Here is a 27279-nt window from a genome sequence, read left to right on the forward strand (position 1 = left end):
CCATCCCTCCCAACACCCCCCCCCCTCACAAAGGGTGGGTCCGTATCCCCTCCCTGTCACACCTCGTCTTTGTCACTGGGTCCCATTTGCCACTGGGTGTTCCATTCCCTGACTTCACTGCATAGCCCCTCCCCAGGCCATTGTGGCAAAGTCCCAATCATACCATCTATCCACCCTCAGCAAGACCTCAGCTCCCATCCTCCTAATGTTTTTCCACTTGCCTTTTGGCCCCAACTGTCAGCTATTTTACTATATTTTTGATTTTTATGCGGTTGACACAATGTTTTCTAATTTGTGGAATGGCAAACTCTCTGCAATGGTGGCCAATCTCATCTTCCACAACGGGTCCATGAATCTACCCCCCCCTCCCACCACCACCACACCTCCATCCCCCAATGCTCATGTCTTGAATAGACTTTGCAATGGAGAATCACCTCCTTCCCCTCCATAACCCCAACACTAATTTAGGTTTCTCTTGTTGAGCTTCATTTTTGAGGAGACAGTTGCACCTCCCCCTACCTCTCAACTTGGTGTCTATCCCTGGCTCCTCATGAGATGGTCTTTCTTCTCACCAGAGGTCTTTCTTTTCTTGCGGGCCTCCATCCTTTCTCTGATTCGCTTGTCTATGGTGTGAAGTTTGCAGTTTTCAGCCAGCCTCGGGTCCTTGTGGTCAGGTGCTGCAATTCATGTCATCCTTCCTCTAAACAATGTATGGGGCATTATTGCGCAAGATAATGTGCAAATTGCAGGAGGCCCCACTTGTCAGAAGAATCAACAAGGTTCCATTGCTTCATCTGCCATGTGTTTGCTCAGGCCATCATCTGCTGTGATATAGTTTTGAGCTACTCTATAGTAAAGGCCTTGGGGCTCTTCAATCTTTGGGGAATGGGGTGGGGTAGATCTTCTCTTAGCTTGTTGTGCAAGGTGTGGTCGGGGTTCTGAGATGCAATGAGGGCTGTTCGTATAATGTGATGGGGATGGAGGCCCGCAAGGAATGGGAGGTGATGGGTGGGAGTGGGGTGAAGGCATCCATTGATGGCCCTAAGTGAAGATTTGAAGTGCAAATTTACCTTTTTTATGTGGTGACTCCTTCCTCATGCAGACATGCAGTATTCTGCTGGGGCATGCACCAGGGCAAGTGTTGAGGTGCATAAGATAGTGAAATAAGCTCCCCATTTGGGGCCAGCTTATCTGCGGATAAAGTTAACTCTTGCAGTTGTTTTACCTGCTACCTTCTCTGCATGCTGCCTGATAGCAGAGACCAGTCCAGTTGCATGCCAAGGTAGGAGTTGGAGCATGCGTGAAGGGAAGCCAGATATTATTTAGCTGGACTTCCAACTGCCTGTGTTACTGTTCTGAAGATGTAAAACCGAGCAGACAGACTTCTGGACGTTGCGACAGATGCCACTGGTGGTAGTTGCGGTCCATAGAAGCAACATCTTGGCTGAGAGTGGTGTCGACTTCCTCAAAAGACTTGCTCGGATCTTCTTCTTCTTCTTGCATATGGCCAAAATATGGATTACGCTAAAGTTTGATGTCCAGGTTCTGCAGCCATGTGGCTGCCTCTGGGGTGAGTTGGTGGAGAGCTAAAAGTCCTCCCGATAGCTTCCACAAGGGACAATGTGATGTGCTCCATCATCTGAACTCCTCTGCAGTTGCAGAGTGCATCCGGCCTCATCCTCCATCGGTGGAGGGTATTATCCTAACGGCCCTACCCAGTGTGGAGCCTGTTGAGGACTGTCCATTGCCTACATTGGGAGTGTGAAACCAGGTGGAGGAATGGTTGGATCATGTACAACATGTTTATTAGGAGCTGTGGCAGCTTCCTGTCTAGCCCTCCACAAGTCGGTTTCGCTTTGATGGGCTCCAGTAAAGAGCTCGGCGTGGTTTCATTGTGGTTTACGGGACTGGAGGCGACAGTGCGGATGGTCAGTGATAAGGCGCTGGGCTGAAATTTTGGTCGTCAAAATGTGGCTGAAGTATCAGGATGATGACAAATCCTGACGGATGTCTGGCTGAGCAATGTTTCAGAGGATAGAAAGCCACTCAGTATTTGTTGGCTTGACGGTTCCAGACACTATTCTCGTCACGGAGTTTAACTGAACGTTGATGGCCTTCATGTGGGCACTCCCCGACCAGAATGGCATGCAATACTCTGCCATCGAGTATATGAGGGCAAGCGTTGCTGTGCGTAAGGTGTTAACGCCGGCTCCCAACGATGTTCCGGCCAGTTTCCAGATAAGGTTTACCCATGTCCTGACCTTCTCCTTGCATCTTTGTCAGTGTTCTTTGAATGTCAGCGTCCAGTCAAATGTTACCCCAAGGTATTTGGGATAACAGACATTTTCAACTTTTGGACCGCAGAATGTCACATCTACCTCTGCATTTGCTGTGTGATTGTCAAGATGGTGGGTGCAGACGACTGTTTTGTAACAGATCCTTGAAGGAGGCCATCGTTTCGTGTTTGAAAATGGCTGATTTTGCCGTTGAGGCCAACGCGGATCTTTCAGACACCAAGGAATACCAACAGTAGTCAGTTTTCTGACAGCGGAAGACTTTCGAGACTTTGAGAAGGAGCCAGACTGTCATAAGCCATTGACAGGTCCACCAAGTTGGTTGTCATCTTTTTTTTCTTAGAAGCCAGCCTCGATGATGGTGGAGGGGACAAGAACCTGATCACAGGTACTGCAGCTGGGCCTAAAGCCCCCCTGCTCATCAGGTCGGAAGGCCTCCAGATTGGAGGTTAAACGAGATCGGAGGGCCCTCTCTACTTGCTCGGATACAGGATAGCAAGGTCATCACCGTAGGCAAGCTTAGTACCTGTTGTCCCAGGGAAGTCTGATGTGTACACAATGTACAGCAGGGGCACTCTCAATGACCTTGAATGGGAGAGATAGCAGTGATATCCTGTAACTCTTTGGGATATCTCTGGGCTTGAGTTTTAGGGTGGCCACAACATTGGCCCTCTTCCAGAGCTTTGGAATCCTGAGTGAGGAAAGGCAGAAGGACATAAAGCACTTAAACCAGAGGAGAAGACAAGTGCTGGCATTCTTCAACTGCCCTGCATGAATGATACTGGAGGAGATGCAGGCTTGACTCGTAGCAGTGCATAGTCCGCCTGCACGATGCTGCCGCACCGACACACTATAAGGGGTCCGTGACCCATAATTCATTTCATTTTCTTTTATTTTCAACACAAGTTTCATTTGCTGACGTCCTGTCCTTTCCCGGCATGGGTTTGTCACCTCGGAGATCACCGCACAGACGGCTCAATGGTCACGACTGAGGCACCAACGCCGCACTGCTTCGGGTTCACATCCATCCTCTCCGCCTGGCCCACAGGACCATCTGCACTCGTCACCCGCTCCTCAGTACAACGATCATCGAGGGCTCTACAAGCATGTTCGGGATTCAACGAGGGTCCTCCCTCCACCACCAAGGTCGTGGGCCCCAGGATCGCCACCAGTGGACCCAAGCGGGGAAACCGGTGAGTGAGATGGTGTGACGAGGCAATTGCGTGCCAACTTCAACAACACCATAATGTGTGCTTGAGTGTGTCATTGGTTATTATCTCCATATATGAATTTCAAAAGTTGGACCGAAGCCCTCCCACATCTCAAAGTGTGTGGTGTGGTGTGGGTGTGTGTGCGCACGCATGCATGCGTGCGATTTACGATCTCCACATACGGGTGGGTTTCAGGAGGTGGAACGGAGACCAACCAGGTATCAAAGTATCTACCTCCATTTGTCTCAGAAGAGTGTGTATGTGTACGTGTATCACACCACCATGAGCTTTAGAAAATAAAATAAGTAATGAAAATGGAATAGTTGGCATGTATACAAAGAAAGCAAGTAAGGGAATACTGAATAGTGGTGTGCAGCATACTTGATGAGATGCCTGAAAACCATCTTCATGGTGTCCTGGTTTTCTCTTGGTAGTGCTTTGATAGTATTCTTGATGCGCTTCAACCGATTACTGTAATCCTTAATTTCTGCACAAAAACAACCATTCCAGCATGATCATGATTAATGAAAGCTTATTCAATCACACAGCTCCTAAAAATAAAAAATAAAAAAAATAAAAAAAATCAGTTGTGAGGTTGAATATATCAATTCTATACCGGAGCTCCGCTCGCTAATGGGCATTTACCCCAAACTGGATTTGCCCTTTTAGCATTTCCATCTGAACTCAAAGCTTATGGTGGAAACAGTGTTGCTACCTCTGCCACTGAAGGTGGAAGGACGTTATGTTTTCACCCATTTGTCTGTCTGTCTGTCTCTGTGCAGGATATCTCAAAGTTATGGATCCATTCGGATGAAACTTGGTGGACAGGTTGGGTGTGTGACAAGGACGAATTGATTAGAGACTTTGGTGAATATCCACATCCAGATACTATAATTTTTTTTTTTTTTAAAGTGATTCTTCATCATTGAGATAGGGCAAAAAACAATATAGAGCAAAATCTATATCAAAAAGTTGTGGATGGGTTATGAATAAATAAATAATGAAACAATAATTTAAATTTTAATAAATGAATAAAACTTGGTGGATGAGTTGGATCGGTGACACTAACAAGCTCATTGGATTTGGGTTCAGATCCAGATCTGGCCTATCAGTGGGATACAAACCATAAACTGCTCAGCCTGGCTGATAGTGGGGCAGATTAGTGTCAAAAATCAATCAAATGGTGATACAAGCACCAAACTTTGATTGGGTCACTTACTCGGAAAACAAAAAAAACAAAAACATGAGCCACTTGAAAATCCAAGATGGCAACCAATCATAGCCTCGCATGACATTTTCGGCCATATAACTTGACACAGGTAACCAATTTGAATGATCTTGGTATTCATGTTGATGTTTTTGACCATGCCGAAGCCAATTCTGCACACTCGAGACCTCGTTTTATCATCTGTAAACCCCCCGCCGGTGGGTTTACAGTCACAAGCATTTGCTATGGACAGTAGCATTTAAAAAATAAAAACAAAAACCATGATGCAGTTTATGCTCTGCTTACTAGTAGTTACTATCATGGCTAAACTCACTGTCAAAAGCCATCTGGTTGCTGAGTATGAGGTAGCATCAGGTGCTAAAGATGCAACAGAAAATACCAGCCATCACAAGCAAACAATGCAGGAACAAAGAGTATTCTGAGAAAGGAGGCAAGCTCACCACGGTTCTTCACGACACGGACAAGCCTTTCTAGGAGGAGTCGAGTGACTTGCCCACTATCGACACCAAGGACATTACCCACCTGAGCGTTCATTAATTAGCACACACTGACAGAGGCACCAACAGATTCCATTAATTGATGAAGGGATTAGAAAGCCCACAACAATTATTGTTCCATAAACCTCTCAAGAAGAACAAGATTAACTTCTACAAGCAAGAATGCATTGCCACCAACTTCAATCACAAGGTACTTAAGGAAGACCGTTGCCTCTTCTCACAGCTCTTCGTATCATGCCAGAGCAGGCAGTGCGACTTAAGTGAGTCAAGTATGAAAACTCGTCAGTTCCTGCTGCTTTGAGTGACAATGGGAAGCTACACACATGTCAGAAATCTCATCTTGTTGAACTTCTTCAAACCAGAACGAAGCGAGGAAAGGGAGTCAGAAGGAGGGTGACACAAACCAACAAGACACCAAAACACTGACAGAGCTTGCTGTGTGATGCCAACAACAAAACAGAACTCTTCCATTTCCTTGCAGACAGAATTGCTGAAATGCACACACCAAATATGTTCAGCATGACGAAGGAAGAACTTGCACTCAGCAATCAAATGATCAGCTTTGACGATGTGGCTCCATGTACCCATGAAGACGTAGATGCATGTATTTTTGTACATTCCACACATTCATTAATGGAACGCAAAAAAAGTCCTCATGATCAAGGCAAATGACAGATGCTGTAGTCATAGCGATATCTACTCTGCCATCCATGCAAAAACTTGGCTTGCCTAAATTGTGGATTGCCTTTGGTAAAGGAACTCATCTGATTCCAATACATGACAGTTTCTACAATTGGCCCCGAGAAGACAAGTGGAATCCTCTTCTTCCATGTATTCAATGGTTTATATCATGTCTGCATTCTATAGTAAAGGAAAGAAGTCTGCATGGCAAACATGGAATGTGTGCAATTGGTCCATGTGCCCAGGCATATATCGGTACCATCTGAGGAAACCAAACTTTAGGGCTACTAAGTTATTGGTAGGGACTATATGATTATTTCAATATGTGATAACCGTTCCAGAAGAGCAGCTTAGTGTATGTATTTTGCATTTTTACCATTTTACCATTCTGAGATATTGACGTTTTGGGGGGAAAATCCCCCCCCCCAAAAAAACCAAGGACCACTGGGAGGAAGTGGCAGAGCTGAAGTCCACACAAGAGGAAGCAGACACCCGAATGCTTCTGCATGCTCTACATGCAGCAGAGGCTGGGTACAAGGCTGTGGTGATCACTGCCGAAGATACAGATGTCCTCGTGCTGTGTCTTGCCTTCAATAAGGACATCCCATGCCCCGTGTATCAGAAGTGTGGTACGCAAACCCACACACGGTTTCTAGATCGATGGGAGACAGTGTCTGTGATGCGCTGGTTGGACTGCACGCGTTCTGCGGTTGTGATACAGTCAGTGCCTTTGCAGGCCAGGGAAAGATGGGCGCCTTGAAGCAAATGAAGTCGGATAAGACCTACCAAGAGGCCTTCAGTCAGCTCGGTCATTCATGGGAAGTATCCACCGAGCTCTTTCAGAAGCTGCAAAAGGTCACCTGCCACATGTACGTGCCGTCTACCAACACCACGAAAGTCAATGAACTCCGACATCAACTCTTCTGTGCCAGACGGGAAGAGATAGAGTCCAGTCAGCTTCTACCATGTGAAGACTACCTCTTCATGCACGTCCTCCGTGCAAACTACCAGGCTGCTATTTGGAGGCGGTGTCTGCAATGCCAACCCGATGTTCCAAGTCCCAAGGGTTGTGGATGGACCACTGATGATGACGGGAAGCTGGCCATCGAGTGGATGCAGGGTTCTCCAGCACCGGATGCAGTGTTGCAACTGCTTTCCTGCAAGTGTGGACGGTCGTGCAAACTCCCAGAGTGCACGTGTCTTGCCAATAGCCCGAAGTGCACTGACATGTGCAAGTTGCGAACCTGTAGCAACCAGCCCGCTGATGTCGAGGAAGAGGTTGTAGACCTCGAGGACTCTGATGCTGATCACAGTGATGAAGACTAGACTACTGATCCATGGTGTGAATGTTTTGGCACAATCACAAGGACATTCATGGCTACAAATATGCATGAGTAAAACATAGTACATAAACATGCCACAGCAGCGTGGTGAAATTTGGGTTATCCATAAATTTCACATTTTGGATGCTTGTTGGAACTAGGGTAGGGGAAGGGCAATTCCTTTAACTGTGGTAAAAACTTGTAAAATGTTCATAAATGTTTTCCTCATTCAACATGTGCATGTTGTAGGCTACTGCGGTTCAGTAGCACTACCCAGGGAACTTGTATGACAATATTATAAATTAAAATGTACTGAAAATCACTAATCAGCAACATTTTGATATGCCCTATTGTTCGCCCCTTTCTGCCATAAAACAAATTCTGCCTTCAGGAATGACTGACAGGATTATTCAGATGGTATAAATAAAGCATTTCAGACATGTATTTGTGGTTTGCAGTTCATTCTAGCTCCATGTGGAAACAGCAATTGCATCATTAGTGAATGTTTCCGAGTTTGCTTTTTGGCTTTCATTATGCGGAGGGTGGGTACATTCCCGAGATGATAACTACCAATAAGCTGCCAGTCTGCAATGGTTATCACATCAAAATATGATCTATATATATACACCAATTCAAAAATCATAACTCGGATTGGTTTCCTTAGATGGTACCGACAAGTGGAATTTCTGGCCTGGGCTTATGGACTAAATGAGAGATCAAGTATCTTCAAACAACTTAGTAAGTATCCACCAACAGTTGGAGATGACGACATTGAGATCCTTGAGAAATTTGTCATCACAATGTATGATACTACGACAAATGTGAATAATGCATGGCTGTAACTTTTTGCTCACAAGAATCCATCCCACCAACTTGAGCTGTCCTCCTGCAACATTTTAAGTGCGCTGCCAACCAGGCAGAATGCAACTGGAGCCAGTCAATAGTGTGCCAGCCAGAAACTCAGTCCTGCTGATTGGGGATGGATACAACAAACTGAAGTTTGGCAGATCTACTGGAGTACCCTTCCACCTATTGTAAAAAATTTCTAAGAACTGACAAAATGTGGATGCAAAACAATGTCACGCAAAGTGCAAAGGCTATTGCTCTGGCCTCATCTGTACAGCACTGTGCAGTTACACATGCCTGGACTGATGGGAACAATCATTAACAGGGTTTAATTCCATGACTCTAGAAATTACAAGGTAAAGCATCTGAAAGGCCTCAAATATGTAGAATCGGCATCAGCATGGTCAAAAACATCAAAACGAATACCAAGATCATTCAAATTGGAGACCTTTATCAAGTTATATAGCTGAAAATGTCATGCTTGGCTGTAATTGGTGGCCATATTGAAAAATGGTGGCCATCTTGGATTTTCAAGTGGCTAATGTTATTTTTTGTTTTGTTTTTTTTCCTAACAAGTCACCCAAAGGGGGTGGAAATGCAAAGTTTGGTGCTTGCATCACCATTTGGTCGATCGTGAAACAAAAAATGGCTTAATCTGCCCAACTATGAGGTATGCACTCTACCGAGTGCCATTTTCGTCCCTTTCCAATATAATTTATGCAACGGTACACTGGTGTTCCCCAAATTCCTTGTCCAACATGTGATTTATGTACAAGCTCCATGATTATTTGGTCTTAGAGCAATGCAAGGAAAACAGAGCAGGTATGGGTAGGACCAGGACACATTTCCCCACATGCAACACTGGACAGACATGGCATTACTTACTAATAGCATCAACAAATTGGTCAAACGTAGCTTGAGTGAAGAGTGGATCAGGCAACTCTCGGAAGAACATCTTGAATGCACCAGTGATGACGTGTATGTCCTCCCATTGGCTGTGGGAGAGGTCAAGTTCCTCCTCTGTAATAAATAAATGGAGGCAATATTTCCACAATTAATGTTAACCTGAATAACATGCTGGTTCATCAAAAATTCAGATCCATTCATAACTTAAATGAAAAGTAAAAGTGCCTTGATCATCTTAAGTTTTACTTCATTTAAGAATGAGGTGTTGGTTTTTTCCCTCAGTCATGATGCAGTAAATCAGCTGAACAAAAGTTCAGATGCATTGAAGCTTGCCTGCCTATCTCTGTCTGTTTGTCTCTGTCTATCCAATTTTTTTTTCCTCCCTTACAGTCAGGTCAGGTATGGGAGCATGTGCCAGAGCAGCGCGTCGCTGCGTCCACTTTCCGCCGGTACTCCAGGAGCTTCTGTCTGGCCATTCCCCAGACAGATGCCTGGCCCATCCCCATCTCCTTGACATGACGATCAACCTGCTGCAACCACGAGGCACGTGGTCGGCCCGTTGGCCTCCTCCATTCACGAGACTCCCTCACTGAGAGAATCTGGTGAGCAGGATCAGCGTCAGGAAAACGAACCACATGTTCATACAGCCACAGCTGACACTCACAGACTATACAGGTAACAAATCTCATTTGGATCTCTCTCAGCAACCGCTCGTTGGACACAAAGTCTGACCAGCAATAGCCAAGGATTCTCCAAAGACACCTGGTAACAAAGGAATTAAGTCTCCGTCTCAGATCCCTGGTCAGAGTCCACGTCTCACATCCATAGAGCAAGACTGGAAGCACCAAGGACCTGACGACTCAGACTTTTGTCCTCCCTCACAGGTACTAGCAGCGACACACCCCATGATCCAGTGAATCCATGACTCCCCAGGCTCGACCCAGATGTCTGTTGACCTCTGACTCGCAGCCAGCAGAGACATGAATATCACTGCCAAGGAAAGTGAATCTCTCCACGACCTGGAATGTTGTTCGTGAATGCAATGTGGATCGTGAATACAGGGAAAATATGCATTCAAGGAAGCATGCTCTGAAGGTTTGGTTATAAACAGGGTTCCTGAATCAGAGGTCTGACTGTATGTGTAAGCATGCAAAACATAAAATATGCAGTGTAACATTTATTATTGTACACCGTTTACAACTTCCTATCACTCACTGTATATTGTCTGTAGATGATAAAACAAACACTTCTCTAATCATAGTGCCGTAAAACCTACCTCAAAACACCTTCTCCCTTGGAGAGAAACACACACACACACACACACACACAGATTTGTTTGGTCTGGCATAGTGCAGGCCTGATAGCCGGAATAGCCTCTTCTTTTGAGACAGAGTGTGTGTGTGTGTGTGTGTGTGTGTGTGTGTGTGTGTGTGTGTGTGTGTGTGTGTGTGTGTGTGTGTGTGTGTGTGTGTGTGTGTGTGTGTGTGTGTGTGTGAAAGTTTGGGGTCTTTTCACTTTTGTGGAGCTCCTCCCTGTTATGTAATGCTGTGATGTCAGGTCAAGCCAGATTAGATCTCAAACTTGCTACAGGTACCATGTAAACTTGTACCAATCTGTTTTATGGTCCGGTTGTCAGCAACTAAACACTCAACAGTCTCCCGCACCAGATTTCCTGGTGAGGAGGGTGTACGATATGGACACCCAGCAGGATTAAAAACAAAAAACGGCATCAGCCCACATGTCCTCAAAGCCTGCTCTTCTGCTCTTGCTCACCCTCTCTCTGTTCTATTCACCCTCTCATTTGCCCAAGGTCATCTGCCATCTGCTTGGAAATCTGCTAACATCACTGCCCTGCATAAAAAAGGTGCAAAAACAGATCCCTGTAACTACAGACCAATCAGCCTTCTCCCAATCATCAGCAAGGTGATGGAATCCATCATCGCCTCAGATATGAAATCCTTCCTCTTCTCCAATGGCTTGATTTCCAATCATCAATTTGGTTTCAGACCAGGTCACTCTACCCTGGATATGCTGCTTCTGCTCTCCCATCAATGGATGGAGGTCCTCAATGCCAGACAGGAAATCCGAGCCGTATCCCTGGACATATCACGTGCTTTTGACACAGTCTGGCACCCTGCCCTACTCACCAAACTCTCTTCCCATGGTATTCAAGGCCATCTCCACTCATGGCTCGCAGACTTCCTCTCCTGTCGCAGTCAACGTGTGGCCCTAAATGGAGTTCTTTCATCCCCTCTTCCTGTGCAGGCTGGAGTTCCTCAAGGTAGCGTTCTGGGCCCTGTTCTTTTTCTGGTTTTCATCAATGATCTCTCAGACTCTCTGGAAAATCCTCTATTTCTCTTTGCCGACGACTCCACCCTCTGCCGTACCATCTGTCATCCCTCAGACCGGCAAGCAGCAGCTTCTTCACTCACTGCAGATCTGGATAAAATCACAAACTGGTCCAACACATGGAACATGTCTTTCAATCCAGACAAATCTCACACTCTCACTATGTCTCTTCGAAAGGACCGTTTGGAAAACCCCCCCCATCCACTTTCTCAACAATCCTCTGGAAGAAGTCTTTTCTTTCAAGCTTCTAGGTCTCACTATCTGCCATGACCTTTCCTGGGAAAGTCACATTTCCAACCTCGCCTCAAAAGCCAGTCGCCGACTGGGAATCCTCCATCGTGCTAAGTCCTTCCTCGGCCCTCTTGAGCTCCTGACCACTTACAAAGCTTTTGTCCGTAGCCTGATGGAGTACTGCTCTCCCCTCTGGGCTGGTGCTCCTGCCTCCCACCTTTCTCGGCTTCACGCTGTCGAAACCAGGGCATTTAAGATCATCGGCATCTCCCGCAATGAAGCTGAGTCTTTGGGCCTCTCACTCAATCACCGCAGGTTGGTCGGTGGTCTTTCTGTCTTCTACCGACTCCTCTCCAGCCTTCCCCCCCTGCTCTCTCTGCGATTTGTCCCCACCACATTTCCACAGGGCGCTCAAGGTCCGCCAACAACCCCCTTCTGGTAAAACTACCAAAATCACGAATCACTGCTCATCTTCACTCTTTCATTCCTCTTTTTTCCCGCCTTTGGAATAAACTTCCTCACTCTATTCTTTCCCATTCTTCCCTCTAGGCTTTCAAAACAGCTGTTCACCACCACCTCTTATCTTCCCCCATCCAAATCCTCGATCTTTTCTACCCCCGATAATCCACCCAAGCCATCTTCCTTCATTTCTCCTGCTTTCCTTCCTGAAAGTCCCTGAAATGTCCATCTTCTCTTCGCCATGTTCCCCGTCCCATCCCCATCTCTCTCCCTTCCACAGTTCACCTAATGTGTCTGTTCCCCACTGTTTTGTCCCTTCCACTCCCGCCCCTCTTGTCTCATGCCTCCTTGCTGTGAGTTGTGTGTTAGCTCTCATACGAGCCTCGACCAAGGTATACAAAAAAAAAAAAAAAAAAAAAAAAAAAAAACCTGTCAAAGGGCAGAGGAGCTCCTTGTGAGCCAATGGCCAGTCATTTTTATTGCCCAACTGTGTCTGCGGATGTCCTCCTGCAAATGGGTTACTTTTTTTCGGAAGTCGGTGGCAGGATTTTCACTCCAGCCACCGGAAAGCGCAACATTCCGGAAAACCCACAAATGCAAAGAAAGCTGAAAAATCACTCCGTGGGAGTACCGCCTGTGCTGCTGCTCTTCGCAGAGCAGCTCACCGGATGATGGGATTAGAGCAAAGCTTCGGGACCCCCATTCCTTGATGATATGAGGAAAAGCACACGGTAACCTTCCTAGGTAAGATTGCGGCAGTTTACGGCAGAGTGCTGCTGAGGTGTCGTCCACCAGATGGCGGTCTCCTTGGGTTAACCTGAGGCGGTCCCTTCGAGTGGGTGCCTGGAATGTCCTATCCCTAAGAGAGGATGATCACCTGTCTGTTATCATCTGAGCTCAATTGTTTGGACATCGGTGTTGCAGCACTCTCTAAAGTTCGGAAACCGGATAGTGGTGAGATCATGGCGGGTGGTTACACCTACTATTGGTTTGGTCACTGATGGTTACCATGCCCAAGGAATTGCTGTAGAAACACAGGCTGCAGTGAATGGGTTGAAATGGGGGTAAAGCTCCTGGGATCTGTGGCATCCATGCTGGACTTCTCAAGACTGGTGAAAATGCTGCACTCGTGTCGTTGCATGCAGTTCTGTGCTCTGCCTGGAAGACAGGCATCATCCCAACTAACTGGAAGAGGGGCCTTGTTCTTGCTCTCAAGAAAAGGAAGGGTGGGCTCCAGGAGTGCAACAACTACCGAGGGGTGATGCTGCTCTCGGGACAAGGCAAGGTCTTTGCTCGGATAAGTCTCGATAGGGTTAATTCACCACCATATGCTTGAGCACCAGTGCCCAGAGCAGTCAGGCTTTACACTGGAGGTCAATGATTGAGCGTATCGTTGCTCTTCGGGTCATCACCGAATGCAGATGAGAGTTTCGGCAGGGGCTGCTTGCAGCCTATGTTGATCTCTGCAAAGCATTTGATTCAAATAATCAGGATGCTTCCTGGAGGTTTCTTGGTCTTCGTGGGGTGCCACCAAAACTGATCAATCTGATGTCTGAACTGTACTCTGGTACTGAGAAGGCTTTGAGATGTGGTGATACCATTTCCAATTTATTTCCAGCTGTTAATGGAGTTTGTCGTGGTGTGTACTAGCCCCCACACTTTTCAGCACTTGTATGGACCGGATTCCAGGGAGGATGTCAGAGAGCTCAAGCTGCGGTGCATCATTTGGGAATGTCAAGATCTCTGACAGAGGTCTATTTACCTCTGGCTGCGAGCCAGAGGTCAATAAACGTCTGGGTCGGGCCAGGGGAGTCATGGATTCACTGGATCATGGGGTATGGCACTGTCAGTACCTGTGCAGGACGACGAAAGTCCAATTCTTCAGGTCCTTGGTACTTCCAGTCTTGCTCTATGGATGCGAGACTTGGACTCTGACCAGGGATCTGAGACGGAGACTTGATTCCTTTAGTACCAGGTCTCTTCGCAGAATCCTTGGCCATCGCTGGGTGGACTTTGCATCCAACTAGTGGTTGCTGAGAGAGACTCAAATGACATTTGTTACCTGCATAGTCCATGAGCGTCAGCTGCGGCTGTATGGACATGCGACTCGTTTTCCTGATGCTGATCCTGCTCACCAGATTCTTTCAGTGAGGGAGCATCGTGAGTGGAGGAGGCCAATGGACCGACCACGTGCCTCGTGGTTGCAGCAGGTTAATCAGCCTCTCAAACAAAAAGATGTGGATACGCCTGGCATCTACCTTGAGGGTGGTCAGACAGAGGCCCCTGGAGTACCGGCGGAAAGTCGATGCAGCGACGTGCTGCTCCGGCACAGGCTCCCATCCCTGACCTGACTCACCATTAAATACTTGTGGGAAGTTACAAGTGTGCAAGGTAAATAATCATTCAAATCTCTGTGAAAGTCAATTTAATATCACAGTTACCTTTAAGTGTATAAAATAAATGATGAAATAAAAAAAGTTTTGTTGTTGCCATGTAATACTGTACATATATTATCATCCATCCATCCATCCATCCATCAGAATCATACTCTGTACAGAGTGTCAGTGCTGCCAAAGCAGTCTCCTGGGCTATTGGGCACAATCCTGAGAGGGTCGCCGTTCCAACGCAAGATACTCGAATGGCTCAATTATCCCGGCAAGTTGTTACTCATTTTGTTGCCCTCGGAAGGATTACATGCCGAGTCAACCACACCTGGTATTAATTCAACAACAAAGCGGGATTTGAATTCAGGACCCTAAGATCCCAGGCCCACCACCATAACCATTAAGCCAACACCAGGCATATTAAATATTATCATGTGCTAATAATATACACTTACAACAAAGAAAATACGCAGGAAATGGTTTGTGGATTTTTATGCAGTAAATTAAAAAAAAAAATATATATGTATATATATATGTATATGAAGTAATCAACACCAGTTATGTTAATGTGAATTACAAGAAACCAAAACAAAAGATGCAAATTAGTTTCATCAGCTTGTTCCCTTGCTTGAAAGTCTATGAATGCGTTGAGAATGGTGCCAAAGAAGAAACTTTCAACAGAACAGCATGTGAAGAGCCAAACTCTGTCAGGAGGACACACTACGAAGAAAACATAAGAAAAGCTGAAGATCAACAATGGTGTGAGGTATGCTTTGCAATGCCTGAAAGAAACTGGCTCAGTCCAAGAAAAGAAAAGACCAGGTAGACCCAGAAAACCTCCCCAAGGCAAGACAAGTACTTGCAGTTACTCATCTTAAGTGATAGAATAAAATAAAGTCAGCAGCTGACAGATGAAATGTCACCAGGCCTGATCAACATCAACATCTCATCCAGCACTGTACACAGAATGCTGATTGAAACAGGTCTCCATGGCAGAGATGCAGCAAAGAACCAAACCACTTCTGAGACCACATAATGAAGTGTAAAGACTGAAATTCACAAGGCAACGCCAGGATTCGGCAACTGAGCAATGGAATTGGGTACTCTCTTCTGATGCATCGAAGTTTGAACTTTTTAGATCCAATTGATGCAGTTGGTATGCTAAAGACCTGGAGAACATTACGACATGCAATGTTTGCAGCCTGCTGTTCTTCACGGGGGAGGCTCTGACTGTCTGGGGTTGTATCTCAGCTTTTGGGGGAGGAAAACCTCTTGAAATCATTGGGACACTAACAAAGGAAAAGTACAAGGCTACAAGCAGATACTGCAGCACAATGCAGTTTTCAATGGAAATCATTTCATTGGAAGATAATTTATTTTCCAACAAGATAATGATCCAAGTCACAATTACAATATCATAAAACATTATTTGGAGAACAAGGTTAGAGCTAATGTGCTCAAGGTTGAGGCAGTGGTCAGTGTTTGTGGGATCCCTGTAAACCTTGGCGATGAGGGCTCCTTTGGGATCCCTCATCACAAGTATGTCCAGAAATTGGAGGGCTCCATTCTGCTCCTCCTCATCAGTGAAGCTGATGGAGGAAAACGTTTTACTTATAGCCTCATGTCTGAGGCGAACAGTCTCGGCGGGACAGATGACGAATGTGTCATCCACATGACATTCGTTGTACTCCACCCCACTTGGTTGTACTGGCAGAGATGGAACAGCAGCACGCACACCGACTGCAACCTCAACTTCGACTCTTGCCATCCTATGGAGGACATAAGAGCTGTGGTGCACACCATTTCAAAAGGAGCACGTGATCTACTATCTACAAGCAAAGACAAGATGATGGGGTGGAAAAACTTTACAGCATGTTGAAGGCAGACAGTTACCTGGACAGCATGCTACCAAAAAGAAAAACTATCCTGACTGACCCACACAACAGGTTATGAATGAAAGAACAGCCAAAGGGTTTTTGTGTTGTGCCTTTTATTTCTGGTGCATTTCAGAAGATCGGCAGAGCATTGAAAACGGCAGGAGCCAGGGAAAGCTTCAAACCTGTATTCACAATCAGGAGAGCTCTGATGAAGGTCAAAGAAAAGCCAATGAGGAAGGACAGGGCATGCGTGGTGTACGCGGTGTCCTGTTATTGTGAAGCCCATTATGTGCAAGAGACTGTAAGTACCTTAGGCTAATCCATTGCTGAACACCGCAATGCAAGGCCTTCGATTGCAACTATCCCAATAGGTCTGTCATGACCAAACATGAACTCAATGCAGGGCACACACCTCTATGGAATAGGGTTAGCATTTTGGTTTCGACCCCAACAGAAGAAGAAGACAATTTCAAGACGCTTGGCATGAAGAGGAAACGGTCACATCGATCATGCAGGAGGTGGTAGATTTGTCATGAGAATTTGAACCACTCTTTGAACCAACCCCCCCCCCCCCATCCTCCTCACCTTTCTGCCACACACTGTCATGTGCCCAACATACTGATGCTGTTAAGACCACAATTACATTTATCTGATGGCACATGGGATTGCATTGAAGGGTGTTTACTTTTAATGAAGTTCATCATCCTTTGATCATATCTGAGCATTTTGAGTTATCAGTGTATGATTGGTTTACATTAGTTGTTTATTTTAATTTCTTAATGTGCTAACAATCAGAATTCACGAGTGCTTCGCAGATTGGTTGTCCAGCTTTGCCAACCCCCAACTTTGGGTTCATAGGGGGATTTTGATGCATTGCTCATCACTCTTGAGAGAGGTTAGTGGAGGCACATCTTGGTATGTGTTGCTCACCGAAACATTGAATCAATTAAAGTTTGGGGGAAATCAGCATGGATCGTTTTGATTTTACAAGTCTTTACTTGGGGCATACACAGGTGGTGGACGAAACACCAACGTGTGGCCAGGACGGCCTGTATGCATCATGGCATAGAATCCACTAGCTTCTGGAATTCTGCAGGAGGGATGCAGCACCATGATTCCATGAGAAAGTCAATAAAAACTCACCTGTTTGATGAAGGCAGAAAAAGCTGTCTCGGGCATTGTTCCAGAATATCCCATCAATGCTTGATTGGGTTCTGATCTGGTGACTGAGAAGACCATGACATATGGATAACATCAGTGTCATGCTCATGAGACCATTGGGTGACCACACATGCTCTGTGGGTGGGGGTATTGTTGTCCTGGAAGACGCCCCTACCGGCAGGAAAGAAATGTTGCAACATGGGGTGAAGATGATCACGTGGTACCATTAAGTAGCGATTGGCATTGACCTTGCCTTCTGAGGAAAAGAGTGCACCCAAATCATGCCAGAACCACCAGAACCCATCACTGTTGGAACCAAGGATTCAGGGAAGTAGAGTTCTTTAGGTTGGCGCCACACATGCACTCATTTGTTGAGAACACGGTGAAGGATGATTCATCTTACCGTGTCACATTACTCCACTGTTTGTGCTCTTTGCACAACTGGACTCGCAAACTTGCATTGCCAGGATTGACGAGTGGTTTGTACACTGCAAACTGACTATGGTATCCCGCCCTGTGGAATTCTCGGCACACTGTTCTTGATAAAATGTTTTTTGAAGCTCGCGCCACAGGTTTAAATTTGCAGTCAATTTATCTGCAGTTGCTCACCGTCTTTGCTTTGCACTTCAAATTAATACACAGATATGATCCTGGAGTATGTGCTTCCTCCCACTGTTGCCCTTTGCTGGTGATCTCTTTCCCTCAGAGTTCCATGCCGACATCACCTTAGATACTGTTTCTCATGAAACATCAGCAAGTTGAGCTGTCCGTCACTGAAGCTCTTGCTAAATGCACCCCAACAATCACCCCTTTTTCAGTCAATGAGGTCTTTTGCAGCCATGCTAGCCATAATTATAGGCAACTAGGCCTGTGTAGCATTTATATTATGACCCAAAGCATGCTCAGATGTTATTTACTAAATTAACACATAAACACATGAAGCAGTTGCTTTCAATATACTTGCTGTCTCATTTACACAAGTGTTTCCATTTTTTTGTCCACCACCTGTACGTACATACACACATACATCGCCCTCTCACCCATAATTGGAGGGAATAACCTATCAGCTCTCACATAATCAATTACCTCAGTGACTGGGATTGCACTAGATTAATCACCATGCTCTTCCAGCCAAAGAAAGCTGCATAAAGCAACCAAGAAAAGCTATACAAGGTAAGCCCGGTGCTGGATCAAACCCTACCCAGGTCCTGCTGCAGTTGGACAGACAGACATTCAGAAGGAGCACACACATGATAATCACAATGTTGCACATCCTCTCAGCCACCAGACCGATTTCATCGCTTGTTGGCGAATCATCATTGACACTGTAGACAGAAATGTGCACCAATGAGGCTCCCAAGCATGTACCACATGCAATGCCAATAGCAGATAACATACAAATAACAAGATCTAATCACGTCTCTCACTTGTAATTTGTGGGAATAGCTTCTCACCAAGTCCATGAATCATAATCACTTACTAAAATGGAGATGGATACTTCAAGCCTTGGGAAGACTCTACTCCATCTTCTTGAGATAACCAGCGCGCACGTGCATCAACATGCTGTAATGGTGACCATGAACCCCCATGCCACACCAGCACTTGTTGCAGAGGTCCTGACTAACAAGGGGTACCTGTGACTTCTACCTTGTCGGTACCCATTACCAGTTAATAAGAACCACGGACATGTTTCTGGCTCCCTGACCATCATCAGTGGGGAATGGATTCCCCCCAGAAAGTGAACTGACATGCCATCCCATGAGGGAGTAATTCAAGGCAGCTCAACAATAAACAAAAAAGATTTGCCACTCATTTGTCCATGAAAAAGGGATGAAGACTGTAATGAACAAACACTGACAACACATTCACATTTGGATAAGACCACCACCATCCTCTCCCCTGAGCACCCAAATTAACACATCTTGAATCGAAGGAAAAAGTACTTGGTCTTGAATACATCGCTTTGGCCAATCATAAAAATGGTTTACGATACAAATGTCATTGGTCATTCACTTCATTACTCGTAAATAGTTAATGGCAATTTTAAGTTCGCAAGACAAATGTTACAAGTTCAGGCATATACGTAGTTTTAGTTCATAATTTTGCTGTCAATCCACAGCACAACGACATATCATGATGGTCCTCTGCTGCAGAAATATGCAAGAAAGCTATTCATTTTATATCCTGCAATAAAAACGATTATCCATTTGAAGTATTTTACAATATCAAACAAATTCTTAAATTGTATGCACGATATGCCTTTCCATTGCTGATGTGTTGATAACATGCAGCAGCAAGCAAGGTTAGGGTACTGTACTCGCTTTTACTTATTGGGTACCAGCTTCTCTTGGGGGGCACCGATTTTCCTTACAAATGTCAAGGCTCATAGTAGTCATTGCTCCTTTACCATGTCCTAGATATCTGGAACACCAATAACTACAGAATAATTGGATGCTTCCTACAATGGTTCTTACCATGGTCTACAGAAAAGCGGAGCTTCTGTATCAACGACAGGTTGCCACTGACTCTGTAGATTCCATCAATGTCGAGTCCTGCAAGCAAACAAATTCAGACGTCATCACGGGGATGGAAAAATTAAGATGTTTATTTTCATACACAAGCATCAACTTGACTGTGGCCTTGCACACCTCCCGATGTTGAAGCAAATCTTCTGTGCATTCAATTAAACTGCTCAATCTCATAGCATGGAGGAAAAACAAATTACCAGGAAACAAGCAATCCTACAACAGTTGATGACTGAAGAGTGAAGAATGCTCATTTCAGAGTTTATTTGGTATCTTTTGCCAAGTCTACACAAGCTATTTTGCACTATGCTTTCAATCTATTGGTGCGATTCTCCACGTTGGCTTCACGCGGTTATTTTAAGTTCAATTTAAATTCTGTTTCCACTTTTCATTGTCGCGAAGGTTGATCAACACTCGGTTGCATCAAGTTTTGTATCCGAGCGGACCGTCAAACCCGCTCGGGTGTATTATTCTTCAACCTTTCCTTTTCCAAAAAATTTAAAAAAAAGGTCTCTTAAAATGGTACAACTTCCTCTTTCACACGTGTGGTTCTCAGTAATTTATCACAATTCACTACTCTCCTTTTTCTTCTTCAAAAAGCCGTTTTCAATTCAACCTTTCCTTCATCTCGTGTCGAAAAAGTCCCACTGTTACATTTCTTTTCTCTATTCTCTTAATTCTCCTTCATTGCATCCCTCGTATAATATCTTTAATCACACCTCTGACTGAAAAAAAAAATTAAATCCCAGTTTGCAATGTATGTTCGTGTTCCAATCATCATTCTTTTCCAAGTTCAGTGCCAATTCACTCCATCTACTTAAATCTACCTCCTCATAACCCCTCATCTGTTATCCCCTCTCCTTACCCCTCCCATCTTTCCCCTCATCCAACCTCCGACCTTGGCACCTCTTCAGTGTCAGCTCCTCTTCTGTTGTCCCAAAGTGTGTGGTGTTCTAACATCTGTGGGCTCCATTCTAACCTAACAGACATCTCACTCTCTGAATCGGTACTCTCATCACCACAAACATGCTCCTTCCTTCCTCTCAGCACACCTCCCGCCCTTCCCAACCCCTCAAATCTTGTACCCTCCACCTGCCCGCTCACTTCTTCACCAAACCACGACCAAGTTTCATCTTTCCCCTCTCCCCACCTCTCCCATCGCCCTCCTGCACCTTCGCCATGCCTGCTCTCATCGTCTCCCTCCCTCTAAAAGTAACCTTCACACTCTTCCGCCTCCAAGCTTCACTCTCACGTTTCTCAAAAACTCCCCCCTCACCTCTCCCTTCTCAAAGTTCCCCTCCTCACATCCACAAAGCTGCTTCCATCCCCCACCCTCTCTCTCTTCCATCTCATCACTCCACCTCCTCCAATCTTCAACCGCCCTCTGCTCCCTCTCTTATTACTCCTCACTGTACCTCAACCCATCACCACCGAGCCTTTTCTCCTTATCTAACCCTCTCCCCTAGCTCTTCTGCAATCCCCCACACTCTTTCAACAACTCTCCTTACCTCCCACCCTGCACCCAAAACCTCCTCCCCGATCTCTTCCTTAACAGTGTGAACCTCAAACATCTTGGGCCTTCACTCAAACCTGACATCTTTCCACACAGTTTGCCACTGACAAACAAGACATAACCTGCTTAACAGAAACTTTCCTCCTTCAAGACGTCTCTGACTCCCGAATATCTCTCCCTGGTTACGCCCTCCTCTGGAATGACAAACCTAAGCCTCGTCCTGTTGGCGGCGTTGCTCTCTTCATTCAAAACTCTATCCCTCGCTCCCCCACACCCCCAGGATACTTCTGGCCAAGGCTTCCCCTCCACTCTCACCTCAAGTTTATGTGTGTTGTACCATCCAAACAGTGACGACTCCATTTACATCTCGCTCTCCGAAAACATGGACCAACTTCTATCCTCTCATCCCAACTCTCCCTCTCTTCCTCATATGTGGTGACTTCAATTGTCATCATGCCAGTTGGCTGGGTGTGGGTAACTCTCTCACTTGCCATGGCACTTCAACAAAAGACTCCTTTGACTCATTGGGACTGACACAATCTGTCAACTTCCCGACCTGGATCTCGAACAACACTCCATCTTTTCTGGATCTGATTTTGACCAATTTTGCTAAAAATATCTGCTGTTCTTCCTCCGCTCCAGTCGGTTCATCTGACCACATGCTCGTCAAAGTAAACATCACTCTGGCTGTTATGAGAGAACAACTTCAGCACCGTCGAGTCTGGAATTTCACTCAGGCCAACTGGCAAGGACTTCAAGCAGCTATCAAACTTCGAGACTGGTCTCCTATCTCTACACCATCCGACATCAACTCGTCCTGGGAATAGTTTCAAAGAAACTTGCTCGCTCTCATGCACAGATTTATCCCATCTCGTCTTCACTTGTCTGACGCTTCCTCCCACCCATGGTACACTGAAGCTTGTGGCGAGGCAGTTGTCCTGAAACAACTCGCATTTCCCTCATGGAAGGGAAATCCTACTAATGAAGTACTGCTCTCACCTCTTTCAGCTTCATGCTGTGGAAAACAAGGCATTTAGGATCATTGGTATCTCCCGTAATGAGGCCGTGTCTGTGTGTGTCTGTCTCTGTCTGTCTCTCTGTCTTGGCAGGTCAGTGGTCTGTGTCTTCTACAGTCTCCTCCCCAGCCTCCCCCCGTCCTGTCTGATACATGTCCCCCCCCCACAATATTTCCTCAAGGCGCTCTCGGTCCGCCAGCAACCCCTTCTCGTAAAACTACCAAAATCAAGAATCACTGCTCACCTTCACTCTTTCATTCCTCTTTTTCCCACCTTTGGAACAAACTTCCACACTCTCTTCAATCCCATTCTTCCCTCCAGGTCTTCAAAATAGCTGTTCACCACCATCTCTTATCTTCCCCCATCCAAGTACACAATCTTTTCTACCCCCACGAATCCACCCCAAACCAACTCCTTGCTTTCCTTCCTGAAAGTCCTGTCATTTAAGGACCTGGAAGTCCCTCTGGTATCCATCTTGTTTACCCTGTGTACCCCTCCCCATCCCACAGATCTCCTCAGGTCTCTGTTCCATACTTTTTTTTCCTTCTCTCCCCAACCCCTCTTTTCTCCTGCTACCCTTGTTGTATGTTCTCTGTGTTAGCTCTCATACGAGCTTTGACAGTGTATACACAAAAACAGTAACTGTAAATAAAGATGGTGTGTGGAGGTGCATTTTGCTTCTCAGGAATGATTGGTTATGAAAATATAACCCTTCTCCATCAGTTGCGATCAAGATGATGCAGCACGACATCTCAAGGCTCCGCTGTGCAATGAGGACACCGATAAAACTGTCCTGAGTTTTTTTCGTGGTATGACAGCAGGAAGAGGATTTGTTTTTGGGGAATGGGAGGAGGCTCTGATAAGTAGAGGGGGATTAGACGCCTGCTGGTCATGACGAGAGATCTGTGTTTTTGTGTATAACTGTACAAATGGAAAAAAAAAAATGAACTCATAATAGGCATCCACAATCAACCTTGACCATGTGGAGTTTTGGCCAAGGCCTTCTTTTTTCTTTCTTCCTCCCTCACTTTTTCACATTCATTCTCTTTTAAATTTCCTTTCTTCACAACAGCTCGAGTGATTGACAACTTTCAACATAGGAGCACCGACTCATGGAGAATTTTTTTTTTTTAAACAAAGTTACATAATTATTGAATTGAAAATACAGATGGTGTTCCAAAAAGGCTTTTCTTTAGGCAAGGGTTGCCGGGTGTTTCACGCATCAGGAATAAACGTCCTCGACCTCACTTCGCTTGGCCTCAGCAGAATTACTCTTTATGTACTCGTAATGGGGGTCCACAACCATCCTTGACAATGTTGTGGAACGTCAGTCAAGACCCAAACTTTTTTCTTTCGCCCTCACCTTTTCACTTCCATTACCCTCGCCAGAGGAGATGGTATTGCATTTAGGTCTGTTTGTTTGTCTGTTTAACCATACAGAGTGCGAGTCTGTGCATTAATTACTTTAGATCCCTGTATACCTTTGGACCCCTTGAGAACCACAAGACACATATGACACTTCAGACCCATAAAACCTTTTCAAACCCTAAGATCCTGAATACACTTTAGAACCGCAAGACCCTTTTGACCAATAAGACCTTTCAAGACACCCCCACCCCCCTCCCAAGATGCTTTAAGACCCAAAAGACACTTAAGATGCTTCAGACCCAATAGACCCTGTTAAACCCCAAAGACCCCTTTCGACCTTAACACCCTGTATATCCCTTTGACCTTTAGACCCTTTTAAGACCCTTTACACCCCTTCAACCGTTTGACATTTAAGACAATTTTGGCCCTCAAGTCCCATTTAGACCTTTGCACAATTTGATCTTTGCAACTTTTCAGACTGATGACTTTTACACATTTACAACTATACCATTTAGACCTTTCATTTGCAATCATTGACCATTCATTTAGTACATCCTTCCATTTATTTGCCACACAAAAGTCCTGTTGAGGGTCTGCAATCTCCGATTGCTCTTTCTTGTTCGATTTAAAAAAAAAAAATTCTCTGCAACCACTTCAGCGATTGACACAAAACTCTCAACATAGGTCAGAGCGCCTACTAATGGAGAATTGTGAAGCGGTGAAGCCGCTTCAACGTTTCGCTATCTCCACCTATCCAGCCATCAAAAATGAAAAACCACCTTTCTCACAGTGTTTTGATGAAAAAAATGGACCATTTTGACCCTTTAAAGACCCTTTGAGACCCCAAACACCATGAAAGACCCACAAGACCAAGGCCCCACCATAAATGGATGAGGTGTGTGTGTGTGTGTGTGTGTGTGTTTTGTGGAGCTCTCCTGGAGCATTCTGATGTGCAATGTGATACACCAAGATGATGATCATGATCTCCTGAGTTCATTAGGCTAATTCACTGATAAGAACCAGGAAGAATTCCCATGTTTTAAACGCACGCCATGTTAAGTTGTATGGGGCAGCTTAATAGGTCCTTCCATGGCATGACATTCTATTCACAGAATAAACACCAAAACCAATAACATTGAACAAACCACATATTAATCAAGTCAAATAATATTAACAATAGTAGTAGTAGTATAATTTGGGAAGAATCATAATGACCGCATAATCTCCACCCTCACCCAAGCACATCTGGGTTTGGTGAAAAGCAAACCAATGCTCAAGTAGTCCAGCAGGCAGGTTTGCAACAAATCGCCTTCAAGACCAATGAAAATTTGGTCCAATGGACCAACAGGCCCACGAGTATTTCCAAAGAGTAATTCTAAAGGGTTCTAAAAGGTAATTTGTATGGGTTTCATTCATTTCTCGGCTTTGCCGATTTCATATTAAGAATGCCAAAATGAACCGCTTCCTTCGAAGACGGGTGCGATTTTTTAAAACAAAGTTTGGATGGCAAATGCAGCGAACATTCCAAAAAGTCTGTGTTCTGTCGGCATGGGTTGCAGTGTTTTTCATTTATAAGGAATAAACGACCTCAACCTCACTTCGCCGAATTCATCTTGAAAATCATTGTGAATCTCAACAGTGAAAAAGTCAGCTTACATCAACAAAATTAGCTACAATCCCATAAAATGAAAAAGATTGCTGTGGATCTAGGAATGAGATGAACTTTCATATCAAAGCAAGAGCAAAGCCTTTACCTCGTGTCTCGACAGCACTGATACACTGCTGTACAAATGCAGGCACTGTGGAGGCTTCGCGCTCACACAGTGTGCCCAATGGACAACCAAATACTTGCTCTGCAAATGCAAGAATCAGGGAGGATTGGAAGGATGTACAAGCAAGCACCACCACTGCAGGATTTCAAATTTTACAAGCACATCTACATAATAAATTGTACTGTAGCTAAAACTATACATTGTACGACAATGATCGACTGCTATGTTACCGACAAATCGCTACTGCAAAGCAAGCGGCATATGCTTTTCAAGGTATCGACGAGGTTGGTGACCCTCTATATTTGAATCGTGCAAATTTGACTGCACAGAGTTCAACAATGCACTTTGTGTGAAACTTCAGCGAAGCTTTGAGTCAAGCAAATCTTGCCAATTATGAACTTTTGTGCCTTTGTTCCAAAAGTAGTAACATAACTGAAGCTAATTCTGGGCAATGCAAGCTGGGATTTTGCATCCATTCTGAGGAACACAGATGCTAAGTATTCCCTCATCGTGGACAAATGGATTAAAACACTGCCTGGATGCTTTCCATGGGGCCGAAGAGGGCCAAACTCTTTCAGCACAAAACGGGCAGTCAGGTATTTATACTCGATTCACAATGCGTTCAATTTCACAACGAGCTATTGTTCACAACAAACTCTCCTAAACTACCTCCGACCATATGGCAATATGTAACACAATCCCACATTAGTCACGCTGTACCCGCAACATTGCTCACAATGTTATCTCACCTCTGATGTAGCCTTTGTCCTTGAGGGACTGCAGCGTTGGCCGACGTGTCATGAACCTCCTCAATTTATGGATCACCCTCGTCCTATCCACCTCGGGGTTAGCCAGCGAACGCTCGCTCGCTGTGGAGAACAAAGATGGGAGGTGGAATTAAATGTCAAAGCAGACATGCCAGTGGGAATTGGTAAAACGACGACGATGCAAAGTGAATGTGACATGCTGGTCGCAGCGAAGTCGGCCGAGGCAGTGGCTGCTAAGAGCTGAGGGCATATTGTGGATGGGTTTCCAAGCCCACAGGCCCTGATGTGTCAGGCAAGTGCCAAGCAGTGCTCAACCTCCTGTGTCATCACAAAGGTTAATAAATTTGCTCAATTTGCAATGTGCATTCCTTGGATGCTAGCAGGATTAGGGTAGCAAAGGATTCCATCAAATCAGATCCCACATGCCACCAGGTACACAATGCACGTCTGCCATAACTGCAGCACTTGAAGTTTGCTTTCGTTGTTAGAGGATACAAAAAGTTTTACGATATCTGCTGATGGTGCTTGAAGGACTGTACTATGTACAACAAAGTGACAGGTTCCCAAGGCCATTCCACAAATTTAATACTTGCATCTCTTTGAGTCTCCACGGTCTCGTATGATTCCAACGTGGTCGAGCTCTTCATCGCTGCCTTCATCTTCTGCCACATGACATTGGGCAGGACTCAGTTTACCCTGTCGTCCATGAATGGCAGCCTTGTTCCATTGGGCAACACAATGATGGAAAGAGTTCAGTGGGGTGTGGGGGGGTAGTGACATGATACATTTTCAACTTGTACCAGTGTGCAGTTACAAAATCAAAAATGTTTCCATTGAATATCAAACAGGAGCCAAAACACCGCAATCTTGCA

At 45.3% G+C, this 27279-nt stretch overlaps 1 protein-coding gene across 7 annotated transcripts in view; it reads right to left on the minus strand.

The window, feature by feature from the left end:
* Window positions 1–27279, minus strand: part of LOC147030398 (rho GTPase-activating protein 12-like) — a 111327-nt gene that overhangs the window by 10160 nt on the left and 73888 nt on the right. For all 7 annotated transcript variants that reach the window (XM_085874405.1, XM_085874404.1, XM_085874399.1 and 4 more), the window contains 6 exons: window positions 27001–27124; window positions 26390–26509; window positions 25623–25721; window positions 19921–19998; window positions 8965–9099; window positions 3887–3992 (listed from right to left, as the gene is read on the minus strand). In XM_085874405.1, coding sequence (XP_085730531.1) covers window positions 3887–3992; window positions 8965–9099; window positions 19921–19998; window positions 25623–25721; window positions 26390–26509; window positions 27001–27124 — 662 coding nt within the window. The remainder of the gene's footprint in view (window positions 1–3886; window positions 3993–8964; window positions 9100–19920; window positions 19999–25622; window positions 25722–26389; window positions 26510–27000; window positions 27125–27279) is intronic.

The sequence above is a fragment of the Eptatretus burgeri genome, chromosome 3 (genome assembly GCF_056783735.1).
Source record: "Eptatretus burgeri isolate ZD-2024b chromosome 3, Ebu_testis_v1, whole genome shotgun sequence".
NCBI lineage: Eukaryota > Metazoa > Chordata > Myxini > Myxiniformes > Myxinidae > Eptatretus > Eptatretus burgeri.